Below are 19,256 nucleotides of genomic sequence, written 5' to 3'. Positions count from 1 at the left end.
AAAGTGATTTATTTCATTGATGTATTCAATGCGGCACAGGTCTGGTATCAACAACAAATACGGTGCCCTTGGTCTAGGAACACCACCTTTCCACAAATGGGACACGCCGAAGGCTCCTTTCTGTATTTGCTTCCCTCCTCCCCGTTCGCTTCCAGCTCCTCTCGTTTCATATTTTTGGGACCTGTGGAAAAGCAACGGGTGGTGGAAGCCATTAGTGCACACACAGAGGAAGTGACATAATGGTGGATGATCTTAACCTACAGAGAAGGGCAAAGAAAGTTAATGAAGCCTAGAAACTCAGGTAGAGCAGATGCTGTGCTCATTTACTGATTAGATCAAGCACCTTCAGAATGACTTTATATGAATATGTGTGTTTTTCATAACTCACCAACAACATGCCGCCTCTGGTGGTCCTGCATGACGTCTTTGCGGTAGAACATCTTATTGCAGATCTCGCATGCGTACAGTTTCTCTCCGTGCTTCTCCGTGCTTCTTCTTGTGCTTGGACAAATTACTGTTCGTGGAGAAAAACCTTGAGCAGATCTCACACTGGAACGTTTTGTCGTCTGCAACGCGAGGGAAACATACACACAGATGTTGTGCACGCTGTCAGATACACACGTGTGTTCGTTCAATACATTTGGAAATTATATTTCTAAAAGCGTGCATGAGTCAAATCATGCAAAACATCCTTTACAATAGCTAATGCATTAATTAACAATGAGCAATGTATTTTTACAGCATTTATTCATCTTTGTTCGAATGGTACAGATACTTCTGATCTTAAAAATTTATTGAGATTAACATTCTCTAAGATTAATAAATGCTGGAGAAGTTTTAGTTCATGTTAAATAATGTTAATAAATTAAATCTTAAATTTTTGCAACTTTACAAATGTTTAGTTACACTTACATTGTATCCACAGTGTAATTATATATTTAAGTACTGAGTAATAATATTCATTAACTACATGTATTTACTATAGGATTTGGGTTTGGTTGAGGGTTATTTGCATGTAATTATGCATAATTTACTGTTATTACTATGTTAAGAACATGTAACAATATACTAATATACTTTTTTTAATATGTTATTGTATTTTTGGTCAACATTTTTTGGGGGGCTGTCGGTTTAATTCACTAACATTTTGTGTGTGTGTGTGTGTATATATATATATATATATATATAACATATATATTTTTTTTTTTAAATTATTTTTTAAGTAAATTATTATATAATAAATTAAATATGAATTTTCAAAAAGCCCAAACATTATTAAAATCATCATCATCAATAATATGAATAATTAGTAGTAGGAGTAGCAGCAGCAGTAGTAATTATGCATAATTTAATTTACTGTTATTACTATGGTAACTACATGTAATAATAAAAAATAAAAAATGATAAATATATATATATATATATATATATATATATATATATATATATATATATATATATATATATATATATATATATATATATATATATATATATATATATATATATATATATATATATGGGGAGTTATTACAAAACATTTACACAAATTGGCATTATAAATAGAATATTAATACTATTACTGCTAATAATAATAATTATTAATATTATCATTGATGATAATAATATATATATATTTACATTTTTTTTTATTTTATATTATTGCATTTTAGGTCAAATTTTTTGGGGGCTTTCGGTTTAATTCACTAACATTTTGTGTGTGTGTGTGTGTGTATATATATAAATATATATATATATTTTTTTTATTATAATTTTTTTAAATAAAATATATATACTTTTTTTAGTATGTTATTGTATTTTTGGTCAGAAGTTTTTGGGGGGCTGTCAGTATAATTTACTAACATTTTGTGTGTGTGTGTGTGTGTGTGTGTGTGTGTGTGTGTGTGTGTGTGTGTGTGTGTGTGTGTGTGTTTATATATATATATAAATAATTATATAATAAATTAAATATTAATTAAAAAAAAAAAAAAAACATTATTATTATCATCATCATAATCATCATCAATAATATTAATAATTATTAGTAGTAGTAGTAATAGTTGTATTAATATTCTATTTATTATGCAAATTTGCGTAAAAGTTTTGGAATAACTCCCCATAAATCTACAACACAGAAATGTATGTATTATAATGACTGAATGTTACCTGTCCTGCAGTTGTGAAATCTTAAGGCGTTTTCCACCCGGAAGGATTTCTCACAGGTTGAACATTTGTACCTGTACTCTATATCCGGCTACGAAAACACACAAAGACACACACAAAGACACACACATCTGTGTAAACTTAAAGCATCTTGACATCTTGAACATGCAGTCAGTAAACATGAAGTTATTGGTCGTGTGTCATACCTCATTCTTGCTGTGTTTGTAGGATATGTGCTGCTTCAGACTCTCCTTTCGGCTGAACATCTTGTCACACTCATCACACTTGAAGCACTTATCTCCTGTGAGCGACAGCACATTATTCAGCCTCTGGCACATGTGATGATCTGAAACGGGTTCTGATGGGAATTATGGGTTATGTGCGGGGCTGATGTGAGCCGTACCGTGTGAGCGGATGTGGCGGTTGAGGTTGCTGCTGTTCTGGAAAACCTTACAGCAGAGACAGCACTGATACACACGCTTATGATCCGCTCCCGGCCGCAGAGATCGCTTCCGCAGACCAGCTCTGACACACACACACACACACACACACACACACACACACACACACACACACACACACCTGTTCAAACGTCTGGGGCGGTCTCTTATGCTCAGCGTGGCAAAAATACAGTGATATTGTGAAATATTATTACAATTTAAATACCTGTTTTCTATGTGAATATACAGTAAAATGTAATTTATTCCTGTGATCAAAGCTGAATTTATCATCATGACTCCAGTCTTCAGTGTCACATGACCCTTCACAAATCACTCGCATATGAGGATCTGATGCTCAACACACATTTATGATTATTAAAATAAGTTTAATATTTGCTTAACGTTCATGTACTGTTTGGGAGACATTGGTTCCCTTTTTTTCAGTTGCATAACATTTTGTAATTTTTTCTACATTATCTATCTATCTACACACACACACACTCACACACACACACACACACACTCACTCGCGCACGCACTCACGCACACTCACAAACACACACTCACACACACACACACAGTGTGTTTGTGCGTGTGTGTCTGTGTGTGTGTTTGTGTGTGTGTCTGTGTGCGTGTGTGTGTGTGTGTATCTGTGCGTGTGTGTCTGTGTGTGTGTGTGTGTGTGTGTGCACACCGGCCGTGCGGCTCCACACCATGGCAATTTAAATCTTAAAAAACATCTCACCCGTTGTAACTGCCATCGTTAATGCAGCAGAGAAACGATGCTTTGGACATTAGTAGCGGCGAAGCGGTGGAAACCGCTGGTACAAAGCAAAATCTGACAAACCCCCCTCCTTTACAATAATGGGCCAGCCTATCAGGGTCTACTCTCGTCATGAAACATACACCTATCTTGGCCATAGATTCAACATTGCAGGTGAGTGGGGTGAACAGGTGCAGGAGTTATCCTGTGCCTTTAAGAACAGGATCGATCTGATCAACTCCTCCCCTCTACCTGTAGTCATGAAGCTGGAGGCCATTAGAGAAGTGGCTCTGGCAAAGATACAACACCTCTTTGCAAACATTCACATCCCACAAAATGTCCTACGGGACATGAATGATAAAACAGTTGAGGCCGTTAGGAAATGGCTGGGACTGAATTCTCATTCCACCAGGGACATAATCTTCCTCACACTCAAGGAAGGGGGTCTGGGGGTCCCAAATGTGGAATGGACCTATTCCACTATAAGACTAGTACATCTCATCAGCATGCTCAACAACGATGATGCTGCAGTCAGAGAGCTAGCCAGAGCTTCCCTCTTACTGGACCTTAGGAAGAGAAAGGTCCCTTTGGCCACAGGCAACCAAGATAGCTTCCTAGGCTTCAGGAGGAAGAGCAATGGCAAACTGGACACACAAGCTGCAGGTTTCGGAGTTCGTTCAGACTGGCCAGACCTAAACGATCTGTGTAACAGACTAGCAGTTAAACTACAGTGGACACAAAGCAACTCACACACTGCACCTGAGGTGTCTGACGCAGTGGTCACAGACCCATCTATTACACACACACACACACACACACACACACACACACACACACACACACACACACACACACACACACACACACACACACACACACACACACACACACACACACACACACACACACACACTCAGACACACACACACACACACACACACACACACACACTCACACACTGCACCTGAGGTGTCTGACGCAGTGGTCACAGACCCATCTATTACACACACACACACACACACACACACACACACACACACACACTCAGACACACACACACACACACACACACACACACACACACACACACACACACACACACACACACACACACACACACACGCACACACACACACACACACACACACACACACACTCAGACACTCACACACTGCACCTGAGGTGTCTGACGCAGTGGTCACAGACCCATCTATTACACACACACACACACACACACACACACACACACACACACACACACACACACACACACACACACACACACACACGCACACACACACACACACACACACACACACACACTCAGACACTCACACACTGCACCTGAGGTGTCTGACGCAGTGGTCACAGACCCATCTATTACTGCGGAGGCCACAGTCTGCCACAACGAGACACAACACACACTACAGAGCACAACAGCAAGAAGATCCTTACTGAACATCAGACAGATGGACACAAAACAACACTGGACTGGACTGAGAATGCAGGGAAAGTTGGCATGTCTTGACTTTGCAGACCATTCTACCTCTCACTCTGTGTACAGAAATGCTGCACTAGGGGAGGATATCCTCTGCTTCACTGTGAAGGCCAGACTACAGGTGCTGCCAACCAGATACAATCTAGCATTATGGTACCCTCAGAATCACCATCCACACTGTATAATGCACCCTAACTCTGAACATCTGGAATCAGTTGCCCATATTGTGAATGGGTGTAATATGTACAAGGGATTATACACAGCACGCCATGACCGTATTGTTGATCTTATTGCCAGTTCTGTTCAGGACATATTTCCAAAAAACATACCGATGTATAAACACTCGCGAGTGACACCAGACTGGTTCAACAGCTCTGAAGATGTGTTCTGTAACATCCCTAACAGCCCTGATGTTGTGTTGGTGGATATAGATAGAAAGGAGGTGCTAGTCCTTGAAATAGGCTGTGTATATGATTTGTATATGGACATAGCCTTTTTAGAAAAAATGACTAAATACCAACCCCTCCTTGCTAAGATCAGTGACCTGGGCTATGCATGTAAGTTTGCGGTATTGATATTTGGCAGCCTGGGACATGTCCACAAACTGACTGTTAGTGGACTCAGACTGGCAGGGCTACCAAAAGGACAGTCTAAACAGCTGGCAAAGTTCTGCTCTATATCAGCTGTGATAGGCAGCCTTGCTGTGTGGCGTAGGAGATGTTTTATGTACCCTTAAATGTCAAAGCTGTGTTACCTCTGAGAATATTTGAATCCTTTCTGTACGAAATTTGATTGGCGGATTCAAATAAAGAAATTAATGTGTGTGTGTGTGTGTGTGTGTGTGTGTGTGTGTGTGTGCGCGTGTGTGTCTGTGTGTGTGCGTCTGTGTGTATGTGTGTGTGGGTGTCTGAGTGTGTGCGTCTGTGTGTGTCTGAGTGTGGGTGTCTGTGTGTGTGTGTGTGTACGTGTGTGTGTGTGTGTGTGTGTGTGTGTGTCCGAGTGTGTGTGTGTGTGTGTGTGTGTGTCTGTGTGTGTGCGTTTGTGTGTGTGTGTCTGTGTGCGTGTGTCTGTGTGCGTGTGTGTGTGTGTGTGTCTGTTTGTGTGTGTGTGTGTGTGTGTGTGTGTGCGTCTGTGTGTGTGTGTGTGTGTGTGTGTGTGTGTGTGTGTGTGTCTGTCTGTGTGTGTCTCTGTGCGTGTGTGTGTGTGTGTGTCTGTGTATGTGTGTGTGTGTCTGTGTGTGTCTCTGTGCATGTGTGTCTGTGTGTGTGTCTGAGTGTGTGGGCGTGTGTGTCTGTGTACGTGTGTGTGTGTGTCTGTGTGTGTGTGTGTCTGTGTGCGTGTGTGTGTGTGTCTGTGTGTCACATGACCCTTTCCTAATCATTCTCATATGAGGATCTGATGCTCAACACACATTTATGATTATTAAAATAAGTTTAATATTTGCTTAACGTTCATGTACTGTTTGGGAGACATTGGTTCCCTTTTTTTCAGTTGCATAACATTTTGTAATTTTTTCTACATTATCTATCTACACACACACACTCACACACACACACACACACACACACACACACACACACACACACGTGTGTTAACTCTGCACTCGTGTTCATATCTGCTTATTGCTGTTTTTTGTTGGTATTATTTACTTTCTTTAACTCATTTCTTATTTTAAAGTAAATTAATTTATACATTTTGAATTATTGAATATTTATTTCTGTGTCTGTATACGTGTGTGTCTGTGTGCGTGTGTGTCTGTATGCGTGTGTGTCTGTATGCGTGTGTGTCTGTATGCGTGTGTGTCTGTATGCGTGTGTGTGTGTGTCTGTGTGTGTCTGTCTGTGTGTCTGTGTGTGTCTCTGTGCATGTGTGTCTGTGTGTGTGTCTGAGTGTGTGGGCGTGTGTTTCTGTGTACGTGTGTGTGTGTCTGTGTGTGTGTGTCTGTGTGTGTGTGTCTGTGTGTGTGTGTCTGTGTGCGTGTGTGTGTGTGTCTGTGTGTCTGTGTGCGTGTGTCTGTGTGAGTGTGTGTGTGTCTGTGTGTCTGTGTGCGTGTGTCTGTGTGAGTGTGTGTGTGTCTGTGTGTGTGTGTGTGTGTCTGTGTGTCTGTGTGTGTGTGTCTGTGTGAGTGTGTGTGTCTGTGTGAGTGTGTCCGTGTGTCTGTGTGAGTGTGTCCGTGTGTCTGTGTGCGTGTGTCTGTGTGAGTGTGTGTGTCTGTGTGAGTGTGTCCGTGTGTCTGTGTGCATGTGTCTGTGTGAGTGTGTGTGTCTGTCTGTGTGCGTGTGTGTGTGTCCGTGTGTTTGTGTCCGTGTGTCTGTGTCTGTGTGCGTGTCTGTGTGAGTGTGTCTGTGTACATGTGTGTGTCTGTCTGTGTGCGTGTGTGTGTCCGTGTGTCTGTGTGCGTGTGTCTGTGTGAGTGTGTGTGTCTGTCTGTGTGCGTGTGTGTGTGTCCGTATGTCTGTGTCCGTGTGTCTGTGTGAGTGTGTGTGTCTGTCTGTGTGAGTGTGTGTGTCTGTGTGCGTGTGTGTGTGTGTCTGTATGCGTGTGTGTCTGTGTGTGTGTGTCCGTGTGTCTGTGTGCGTGTGTCTGTGTGAGTGTGTGTGTCTGTGTGAGTGTGTCCGTGTGTCTGTGTGAGTGTGTGTGTCTGTGTGAGTGTGTGTGTCTGTGTGAGTGTGTCCGTGTGTCTGTGTGAGTGTGTCCGTGTGTCTGTGTGCGTGTGTCTGTGTCTGTGTGTGTGTCTGTGTGAGTGTGTCCGTGTGTCTGTGTGCGTGTGTCTGTGTCTGTGCGTGTGTCTGTGTGAGTGTGTCCGTGTGTCTGTGTGCATGTGTCTGTGTGAGTGTGTGTGTGTCCGTGTGTCTGTGTCTGTGTGAGTGTGTGTGTCTGTGTGCGTGTGTGTGCGTCTGTATGCGTGTGTGTCTGTGTGTGTGTCCGTGTGTCTGTGTGCGTGTGTTTGTGTCCGTGTGTCTGTGTCTGTGTGAGTGTGTGTGTCTGTGTGCGTGTGTGTGCGTCTGTATGCGTGTGTGTCTGTGTGTGTGTCCGTGTGTCTGTGTGAGTGTGTGTGTGAGTGTGTCCGTGTGTCTGTGTGCGTGTGTCTGTGTGAGTGTGTGTGTCTGTGTGAGTGTGTCCGTGTTTCTGTGTGAGTGTGTCCGTGTGTCTGTGTGCGTGTGTCTGTGTGTGTGCGTCTGTGTGTGTGTGTGTTTGTGTGTCTGAGTGTGTGTGTGTGTGTGTGTGTCTGTCTGTGTGTGTCTCTGTGCGTGTGTGTGTGTGTGTGTCTGTGTATGTGTGTGTCTGTGTGAGTGTGTCTGTGTACATGTGTGTGTCTGTCTGTGAGCGTGTGTGTGTGTCCGTGTCCGTGTGTCTGTGTGCGTGTGTCTGTGTGAGTGTGTGTGTCTGTCTGTGTGCGTGTGTGTGTGTCCGTGTGTCTGTGTGAGTGTGTGTGTCTGTCTGTGTGCGTGTGTGTGTGTCTGTGTGCGTGTGTCTGTGTGCGTGTGTCTGTGTGCGTGTTTGTGAGTGTGTGTGTCTGTCTGTGTGCGTGTGTGTGTCTGTGTGCGTGTGTCTGTGTGCGTGTGTCTGTGTGCGTGTGTCTGTGTGCGTGTGTGTGTGTGCATGTGCGTGTGTCTGTGTGTGAGTGTGTGTGTCTGTCTGTGTGCGTGTGTCTGTGTGCGTGTGTGTGTGTGTGTGTGTGTGTGTGTGTGTGTGTGTGTGCATGTGCGTGTGTGTGTGTGAGTGTGTGTGTCTGTCTGTGTGCGTGTGTGTGTGTCTGTGTGCATGTGTGTGTGTCTGTGTGGATGTGTGTGTGTGTGTGTGTGTGTCTGTGTGCATGTGTGTGTGTGTGTCTGTGTGCGTGTGTGTGTGTCTGTGTCTGTGTGCATGTGTGTGTGTCTGTGTGGATGTGTGTGTGTGTCTGTGTGCATGTGTGTGTGTGTGTGTGCGTGTGTGTCTGTGTGTGTGTGTGTGTGTGTGTGTGTGTGTGTGTGTGTGTGTGTCTGTGTGCGTGTGTGTGTGTGTGTCTGTGTGCGTGTGTGTGTGTGTCTGTGTGCATGTGTGTGTGTGTGTGTGTGTGTCTGTGTGCGTGTGTGTCTGTGTGCGTGTGCGCGTGTGTGTGTGCGTGTGTGTGTGTCTGTGTGCGTGTGTGTGTGTGTGTGTCTGTGTGCATGTGTGTGTGTGTGTGTGTGTGTCTGTGTGCGTGTGTGTCTGTGTGCGTGTGCGCGTGTGTGTGTGTGCGTGTGTGTAAATGGTAAATGGTACATGGACTGCATTTATATAGCGCTTTTAACAGACCTACGGCCATCCAAAGCGCTTTACATTTGCCTCACATTCACCCATTCACACACTCATTCACACACCGACGGTGTGTGAGTGTGTGTGTCTGTCTGTCTGTGTGCGTGTGTGTGTCTGTGTCTGTGTGCGTGTGTCTGTGTGCATGTGTGTCTGTGTGTGTGTGTGTGTGTGTGTGTGTGTGTGTGTGAGATCTAGTTTGTTCTGCATTGCATTTGTGCTCTAGTACAATATGTAATTAGAATCAAGTCTTTTAGAGGCAACTTTTGCTGCATTATTGCAAAAACAACACTTCAACCTCACACAATAATAACAAATTCTACACTTTGACAAAAATACTGATTAAGTGTATTTTTTGTAATGTTTAAATGTATATATTCACAATATATATGACAGCAGCTGTTACAGGAGACGTTAGTTCACATCCAGAATAATGAATGGACCTCAATGGATGTGAACAGTAATCCTCACACTCCTAAAACTGTCATTCCTGCAAGCTCTTCTCTAACCAGCAGGTGGCAGAAGTCTGCATATAACACATGGATCAATATCAAATCATATTTAATTTTGATCATCATTACAAAAATGTAATTCTGCATATGCATGCTAATGGTGTAGTTGAGGAATTTTGCAGTAAATAGGTAAAAAAGTAATTTATATCCACCAAAACACAGCATAAACATACAGATGAGAAGCGATATATCATTTGTATATACATTTTTTTTTTTAATACAATTCCTCTATGATCCCGAACATGACGAGTGTGAACAGGAAACATGTGATTTGTGTTTTCCGGGATTCTTTGATGAATATAAAGCATTTATTTGAAATAGAAATCTTTCTGTCACTTTTGTTTAATTTAATGCGTCCTTACTGAACATTTGTCCATTGAATCCATAGATTTTGGTTGGATTTTTTTTTTCTTTTTTTCTGTGGAATGAGTATACTATTTGGTGAAAAGAATGGCATATTGACAGATGTCATAACTTGGGGGAATAGTTGATTGCCAATGAAGTAAAGATGAAAATACTGGGAAAAAAAGTGAGATTTTTTTTGCATTAAATTGATGCAAAATCATGTAGAAATGTGTTTTAAGAGTTATTTTTTCAGTGGATGTTGTCAGCACATGTGTATCTGGAACACATTTATTAACAGCCTACCCAACCCACTGAGGATTTGAGGAAAAAAATCATTTTTCACATTTTTCTGATTAAAAATAAAGGGTGCATACACTAAAATGGCCACCATTTTTTTCCGCGATATTTCCGGCAGAGCAGACCCTCCAATTATTGGTTCTTAGGGTCAATGTTAACAGAAAAAACACAAATAAAAAGTATGGCAGACCATGTCAGGTTCAACCCATTTTTCAGACTTGGCTCCCCGACTATTAGTATTAATTTCTGTCTTTTGAAACAGGAGTGTGTGTGTTTTGTGACATGAGTGTAAAGGTCGGCCTTACTTCCCAGAGGAGATGGGGGAGCGGGTCAGCCGAGGGGTTTTGATTGGCGGGCCGTCTCCTGACACCATGACCTCTTGGACATCCAGTACAGTCAGAGGAACATCAGGAGCCCCAGAGCTGATTGGCTGCTCGCCGGACGCAGGAGCGGATTCTGCAGGACCGCGAAATGCATGAATTATTGCATGAGTGTATCAAGTGTTATTAGGGTGACCACCATCAAACAAACCAAACGTGGGACGATCAGAGGTGGACAAAGTACACAACTCTATTACTTGAGTAAAAGTAAAAGTACTACTGGTCAAATATTACTCCGTTACAAGTAAAAGTTCTAAAAACAGATTTTTACTTAAAGGTGAACTATGTAGGATTTTTGCAGTAAAACATCCAGAAACCACTAGGCCAGTGTTATATATTTTGTTCAGTTGAGTACTTAGAATATCCCAAATGTTTTCAACTATTTGTAAATCGTGAGAAATTGCTATTTTAACCGAGGAACCGGGACGTGTGAGCTATGCATGTGAGGGAGTCGCCTGTCGATTGCGTCATATCTGCGTCACCCTCGGTCTCCGGTTTTATTCAGTGAAACACTTTACTCTCACTGCAGTGTGAACAAGTGTCATAGCAGCCGCCGAGCGAACGTCATAACTTCCTTTTCAACACACTCAGATATATCTAATACGATAAACAGAGCTGCGTTACCTCACACTCAGCACTGGAGAAGAGGAAGTGGCGCCGGCAACCGTGTCATAATAAAAGTCCCACCAGCGACTATGCCATAATAACAGTCCCGCTCTTCAATCGCTCCTGCGGCCTTGCTCCGCTCCACAACACTCGCTCCTGCTCTGCTTCAGACTACAGTAATGTTAATAATCGCATCCATGAACATGATTTCTGCCCGAGTCCTATCCTGACTCTTTCCCACCGGCTGTGAGGTGAAAACCACATGTCCCGAGATTCTGCGCTCAAACGTGGCGTCATCAAACTACGCCTTTGTTTTGAACAGGCGACCTCTAGTGGACGGAAAAGTTACATAGTGTAGCTTTAAGTAAAAGTACAGAAGTATTTGTATTTAAAAGTACTTAAGTATCAAAAGTAAATTTCATTTTTTATGTCAATGAATTATTTTATTATTATTGTATAAATGCACATTATGCCACTATGGTGGTTTAAGCCAGTCAGTGAAGCTCAATCCGACATGTTAGCATACGACTACCTTAAACTCATTTCAATACTTGTATAAAAGTTACACAAAGCTGCTGTCACTTTAAGGCCAAATGCACGGATCCAATACACTGATACACATTCAATGTTCTCCCAACTGTTTACTTTTCCCTTTCTCCCAAACGTTTACATTTTTGATCAATTGTATGCCAACTAAACTCATCTTTAATCTTTTCAGAAAACTGAAACATACTTTTTAAGTTTGGCCATGCACACACTTCACAGAGGAACCACTTTCTTCCATTTTGCTATAAACTGATCAGTGTTCAAAAAATGTTGGGAAACTTCACATGACCGTATACAAGCGTGATTACTGATAGGCTGTCTGAAAAAACAACAACAACAAAAAACTTTTAAAGAAGAAAAAAATCATCCACTGACTTTCAAAGTTGCTACAGAAATTACTTTTGACTTCGAGGACCTTGATAGAAATGTAGTGGAGTAAAAAGTACGATATTTGTCTTTCAAATGTAGTGAAGTTAAAGTAAAAGTTTCCCGAAAAAATAATACTCCAGGAAAGTACAGATACAAGTAAAGTGTACTTAAGTACAGTACTCGAGTAAATGTACTTAGCTACTGTCCACCTCTGGGGATGATTACTAAGTTTGTGTGGGACATGTTACAACACTAAAACATAACCTGAAACTGTTGTATAATCTTTATTTAACAAAAGGCAGCAGGCATCATGCAGATAACTATTTTTGAAACAGTTCTGACCAAGACCAACAAAATAATATGAACAAATAAAATATAAAACAACATGAAATTAGTTAATTGACGGTCTTATATATTATATATTAAGAATATAACAAATGTACCGAATTATCAGAGGTGGACAGTGACTAAGTACATTTACTTGAGTACTGTACTTAAGTACACTTTTTGAGTATCTGTACTTTACTGAAGTATTATTTTTTAGGGATACTTTTACTTGAACTTCACTACATTTGAAAGACAAATATCGTACTTTTTACTCCACTACATTTCTATCAAGATCCTCGAAGTCAAAAGTTGTTTCTGTAGCAGCTTTAAAAGTCAGTGGATGATTTTTTTTCTTCTTTAAAAGTTTTTTTTTTTTTTTTGCAAAATGTAAATGTCTGGGAGAAAGAGAAGCACAGACATATGGATGATGAAAGAGCTCAGTTCAGTCTGGGTTTTTGTGTCTCTGAGATGCCAAAGCACGAGCACTGAATAGAGCTTTCTTTTGTGTTTTTTTCGCACTTAAACAGACCAATACACACAAAATGTCAATTTTCATTTTTGGAAAGTATTCACGTAAACAAAGATGATTATGTCTTAAGTGAACGTGAACAGTTGGGGGAATATCGGATGTGTATCAGTGTGTAGGATTTGTGCATTCTGTCTTAAAGTGACAGCAGCTTTGTAAAGAGCTTTGTAACTTTTAAGTATTTAAATTAGTTCAAGGTGGTCGTATGCTAGCATGTCGGATGGAGCATCACTGACTGGCTTAAACCAGCGTGCATTTATACAACAATGCAACAATAATAAAATAATGCATTGACAAAAAAAAAGGAAATTTACTTTTGATCCTTAAGTACTTTTAAAAGCGAGTAATTCTGTACTTTTACTTAAGTAAAATTGTTTTTAACAACTTTCACTTGTAACAGAGTAATATTTGACCAGTAGTACTTTTACTTTCACTCAAGTAATGGAGTTGTGTACTTTGTCCACCTCTGCGAATTATCCATTCGTTTTCTGACAGGGAACACATGGAACGAATCACTGCTCCACATTTTGATTGACAGCTGTCACAACCTACTAGTGACCGTGTTTACTCCTTTCTTTTCAACCATTGGTCTTGGATAGGATTTCAAAAACGGCAGTTGTATTTGTGTAAGGCAGATGTTACTTCTGACGAAGCGCTGTTAAATATTAGTTGAAAAACGATGCCGCAAAAATAATAAATAAAATGCTTTCTTAAAAAGGCAAAAGAACGCATGCATGTTTTCTTAATATCATAATTAAAAACCAACAGACTGATGAAAATGCGGGACATTTTCTCAATATGTGACGTGCGGGACAAGGGGTGAAAATGCTGTGCGGTACAACGCAAAGTGGGAATCAGCGAGTGTTTTGTCTCCTGGGCCGTTTCTAGCCATTTTGACACCCTAGGCGAAATCCTTATTGGCACCCCCAGCCAAATCTTAAAAAGCAACATGGTATTCATTTTAATCCTTATTAACAAATACATACACACATACCATTTTGGAACTCTAATCCTTATTAAATTAAATTAAAAAATTTAATTATACGGTAACACTTTAGAATAATGGTCATTAGTTAACATTAGTTAATGTATTAACTAACATGAACTAACCATGAGCAGTACATTTGTTACTGTATTTGTTCATCTTTGTTAACGTTAGTTAATATAAATACAGCTGTGATTTGTTCATGTTAGTTCAAAGTGCATTAACTAATGTTAAAGCTCCACTGTGTGATATTTTCCCCCATCTAGTGGTGAAAAGGTATATGACCATCCAGTGAATATTAGTTTCTGTTCCTCTCAATTCCGATTTCGTTTTAACTCCTACGGTGGCCGATTTAGTCCAAGATTAACATGGCTTCCAGTTGGACCTCGTCCACATTCGACACGGTGCCATCGAGTGTTAAAACGCCAAAGGCGAAGCTTGAATTTACGGGAATGTCCCTCTTTGGCTAATGTACTTTCAAGATGGAGGGGCAACATGGCGACCCGCATTCAAACCCTCACCCGTATGTATTTACAATGGCATATTATAAACTTACGAGAATACTTTATTACTTGAAAGAAGTAAATATACATTAATGAGCACATATATTTGAAAGAACTAAGTGTTTTTAGCTAAGAATAAACAAAAAAAGTTACACAGTGTAGCTTTAACAAGATTTTAATAATGCATTAGTAAATGTTGAAATTAACATTAACAAAGATTAATAAATACTTTATAAGTGCAGTTCATTATTAGTTCATGTTAACTTAATGTAGTTAACTAATGTTAACTAATGACCATTATTCTAAAGTGTTACCAATTATACAAATACAATGTGGAAACTAGATATAAAAGCTGTTCCAGTCACATGAAAGTAACAAGAATAAATACTGATTCAGTGTGGTGTTTGTTTCTCATTGACGCTTGAACTTCCCCTTTAAATAACGCAACGCTATTCCCTGTAGACACTATTAGAACTGAATGAATCGATTCAGCATTCAACACCATCCGTAAAGATTAGCACATTTTATTGGCCATTAAATTTTTTATGGGACAATTACACACTGATCCTTTAAAGGATTAGTTAACTTTTAAATAAAATTTTGCTGATAATTTCCTCACCCCCATGTCATCCAAGATGTCCATGTCTTTCTTTCTGCAGTCGAAAAGAAATGAAGGTTTTGGATGAAAAACATTTCAGGATTGTTCTCCATATAATGGACTTCAATGGGCTCCAAACGGTTCAAGGTCCAAATGACAGTTTCAGTGCAGCTTTAAACGACACCAGATGATGAATAAGGGTCTTATCTAGACAAACCATCAGTTTCTGTGAGAAACCCAGCAGTATTTATGCTATTATTTTACCTCTTATCAGACGAACGTGATCATCTCTGAGCTCCGCCATAACTTCCGGCAAGTAAGGTCAAAAACAATCGTGGTCATAGATGTATACGTAGATGCCTCATTAGCGACTGCACGGATCAGTAGAATGAGGCATCTACTATTGATATATCGATGACCACGATCTAATTTGACCTGACTTGCCGGAAGTTATGGCGGAGCTCAGAGATGATCATGTTCATCTGATAAGAGGTAAAATAATAGCATAAATACTGCTGGGTTTCTCTCAGAAACTGATGGTTTGGCTAGATAAGACCCTTATTCATCATCTGGTGTCGTTTAAAGCTGCACTGAAACTGTCATTTGGACCTTGAACCGTTTGGAGCCCATTGAAGTCCATTATATGGAGAAAAACCCTGGAATGTTTTCATCAAAAAACTTAATTTCTTTTCGACTGCAGAAAGAAACACATGGACATCTTGGATGACATGGGGGTGAGGAAATGATCAGCAAAAGTTTATTTAAAAGTGAACTAATCCTTTAATAATGCATTGGCGCAAAAACGCACACCTTTTGGAGGTGCAAGTAAGAGAAGAAAGCTTAATAGAGTCAAAATATTATAATATCATGACATGCTAAAGTGTGTGTGGTTAGCCGATATCTTGCCTCTACAATACACACAGAGCAATATTAAACTATCAGCCCATTTCCCAGCGTCGACTGCCACAAATACGGCCCTAACAAAATACAGATTTGTGCACTTTTTAGTGTACCCGTTTTTTTAATGTAGCTTTATTGTGTGGTTAAAAAAAGCGTTACCTTGCCAAAGCTTTGACCGAGCTCTCTGATCCAGAGGTGGACAAAGTACACAACTCTATTACTTGAGTAAAAGTACTACAGGTCACATATTACTCCGTTACAAGTAAAAGTTCTAAAAACAGATTTTTACTTAAGTAAAAGTACAGAAGTATTTGTATTTAAAAGTACTTAAGTATCAAAAGTAAATTTCATTTTTTATGTCAATGCATTATTTTATTATTATTGTATAAATGCACATTATGCCACTATGGTGGTTTAAGCCAGTCAGTGAAGCTCAATCCGACATGTTAGCATACGACTACCTTAAACTCATTTCAATACTTGTATAAAAGTTACACAAAGCTGCTGTCACTTTAAGGCCAAATGCACGGATCCAATACACTGATACACATTCAATGTTCTCCCAACTGTTTACTTTTCTCTTTCTCCCAAACGTTTACATTTTTGATCAATTGTATGCCAACTAAACTCATCTTTAATCTTTTCAGAAAACTGAAACATACTTTTTAAGTTTGGCCATGGGTGCACACACTTCACAGAGGAACCACTTTCTTCCATTTTGCTATAAACTGATCAGTGTTCAAAAAATGTTGGGAAACTTCACATGACCGTATACAAGCGTGATTACTGATAGGCTGTCTGAAAAAACAACAACAACAAAAAACTTTTAAAGAAGAAAAAAATCCTCCACTGACTTTCAAATCTGCTCCAGAAATTACTTTTGACTTTGAGGACCTTGATAGAAATGTAGTGGAGTAAAAAGTACGATATTTGTCTTTCAAATGTAGTGAAGTTAAAGTAAAAGTTTCCCGAAAAAATAATACTCCAGGAAAGTACAGATGCAAGTAAAGTGTACTTAAGTACAGTACTCAAGTAAATGTACTTAGCTACTGTCCACCTCTGCTCTGATCTGATGGTGTTGAGCGCTCCAAATGCAAACTTTACATGCAACAACAGTGATTGACAGGACTCTGATCCAATATAGAAATCGTCTGATTGACAGTCCTCTATCCCAAAGTGTTAGGGGAACCAGTGGGGGCGGCAATCATATCTCAGGTTGGCCGTGACACCCTTTACACACCCCTGATATACGTTCATTGGCGCCCCTTCAGCTGATGGCGCCCTAGGCCTAAAAACAGCCCTGTATGTCTCTGTAAAAACCTCACCTTGACCGGAATCAGCTGATGCTCTCGGCACAGGCTTCTGTGCTTTTGTCCGTCGCGGTCTTCCCTGTTTTCTGGCCGGCTCCGGCGGGGTGGGGGGGGCGACGCTGGCCGTGTGGTTTTGGGGTCTCACTGGGACAGCTGGGTCTGCGGCGGGAGCTGGGGTTTGGCAGAGCAGCTGCTCTGGGACAGGAAGGGCTTCTGGAGGTTTGCTGGACACCATTTCTGAAGAGGCAAAATTATACATTACGTCCAACATGAGAACACTACACACTGCACAGACACTTAAAGGGTTAGTTCACCCAAAAATGAAAATTCTGTCATTAATTACTTACCCTCATGTGGTTGGACACCCGTCAGACCTCCGTTCATCTTCGGACACAAATGAAGATATTTTAGTTGAAAACCGATCGCTCTGAAAGGCCTCCATTGGCTCAATGGCACGGTTCACTATCAAGACCCTTAAAAGACACTAAAGACGTCGTTACAAAGTCCATCTCACTACAGCGGCTCTACAATAACTTTATAAAGCGACGAGAATAGTTTTTGTGCGCAAAAAAACCTAAATAACGACTTATATAGTGATGACCGATTTCAAAACAAGGCATCATGAAGCTTCGAAGCGTTATGAATCAGTGAGTCGAATCATGATTCGGATCGCGTGTCAAACTGCTGAAATCAAGTGACTTTGGCGATTCAAACCACTGAATCGACTCGCTGATTCATAACGCTTCGAAGCTTCATGAGACCTTGTTTTGAAATCGTCATCACTATATAAGTCGTTATTTAGGGGTTTTTTGCGCACAAAAACTATTCTCGTCTTCATAAAGTTATTGTAGAGCCACTGTAGTGAGATGGACTTTGTAACGACGTCTTTAGTGTCTTTTAAGGGTCTTGAGAGTGTAAAGTGCATTGAGCCAATGGAGGCCTTTCAGAGCATCAGATTTACACTAAAATATCTTCATTTGTGTCTGAAGATGAACGGAGGTCTGACGGGTGTCCAACGACATGAGGGTGAGGAATTAATGACAGAATTTTCATTTTTGGGTGAACTAACCCTTTAAGAGTACACTACACACTGCACAGACACTTTAGAGTACACTAGTGTTGTAGTACTCTAGACCGGTCTTAAGACGGTTTTGATGGTCTTGGTCTTGTCTTGGTCTCGGACTTAGAGGACTGGGGATTTTATCTCAAGACCAGTCAAGACCACACCTGCTGGGATATCACTAAACTGCTGGTGCATTGTCTGATTTAACATCATTAATGTGATTTGATGTAAAACTTACTGCTTAAAACGCAATCAATAACTTCTTTGTAATGTGATTTCTTTTGTTACTGTGCTGCCGGGTTCAAAAACAGTGCAGCATTGTCTCAAATGCCCAAAATTAATATAAATGCCCACAAAATTCTGAGATTTAGTTTTTTATATAACAGAAAATAATTTAGCAATATCGCAAGAGAGCTGTTTTCATCAATATAAGCCTGATTGCAAATGATATTGATTTATACAAATGTTCAATAAACAAGAAGTTAATATTAAATTAAATTAAATAATATTAAATAATATTTTAAATTGTGTCTTTACTAATTCGGCAACGTTTCGTTATTAAATGAATCCGCTGCTTTGAACAAATTGGTTGAATAAATGATTCCGTGACTGATAAATAATGTTAATGTTTTAATGTTAAATTAATCTGAACATTATTTATGCAATTGTACCAATTCAGATGCAACTTCTGTGCCATGAATTTTATTGTTAGTAATTCGATTGGTAACAGCGTTATAGTGTCTTACTATTCTAATTGTATTTATTCATTAAATATAAGTCCTTTCTCAGACAGTAGATATGGATCTTTTAGATGAATTTAAGGAGTCCTGGTCTGGTCTTGCCCAGTCTT

General features: G+C 40.1%; 1 protein-coding gene across 1 annotated transcript in view; it reads right to left on the bottom strand.

The window, feature by feature from the left end:
* Positions 1–19,256, bottom strand: part of prdm15 (PR domain containing 15) — a gene marked incomplete at its 5' end in the record, with an annotated part of 51,901 nt that overhangs the window by 20,524 nt on the left and 12,121 nt on the right. The window contains 8 exon segments of the mRNA XM_079804715.1: positions 87–181; positions 389–491; positions 493–566; positions 2,167–2,254; positions 2,370–2,464; positions 2,567–2,688; positions 10,599–10,749; positions 17,359–17,580. Coding sequence (XP_079660841.1) covers positions 87–181; positions 389–491; positions 493–566; positions 2,167–2,254; positions 2,370–2,464; positions 2,567–2,688; positions 10,599–10,749; positions 17,359–17,580 — 950 coding nt within the window.

Source organism: Gobio gobio (assembly GCF_949357685.1).
Source record: "Gobio gobio genome assembly, chromosome: 22".
Classification (NCBI taxonomy): Eukaryota; Metazoa; Chordata; class Actinopteri; order Cypriniformes; family Gobionidae; genus Gobio; species Gobio gobio.
This window is presented reverse-complemented; position numbering and strand designations above follow the sequence as displayed.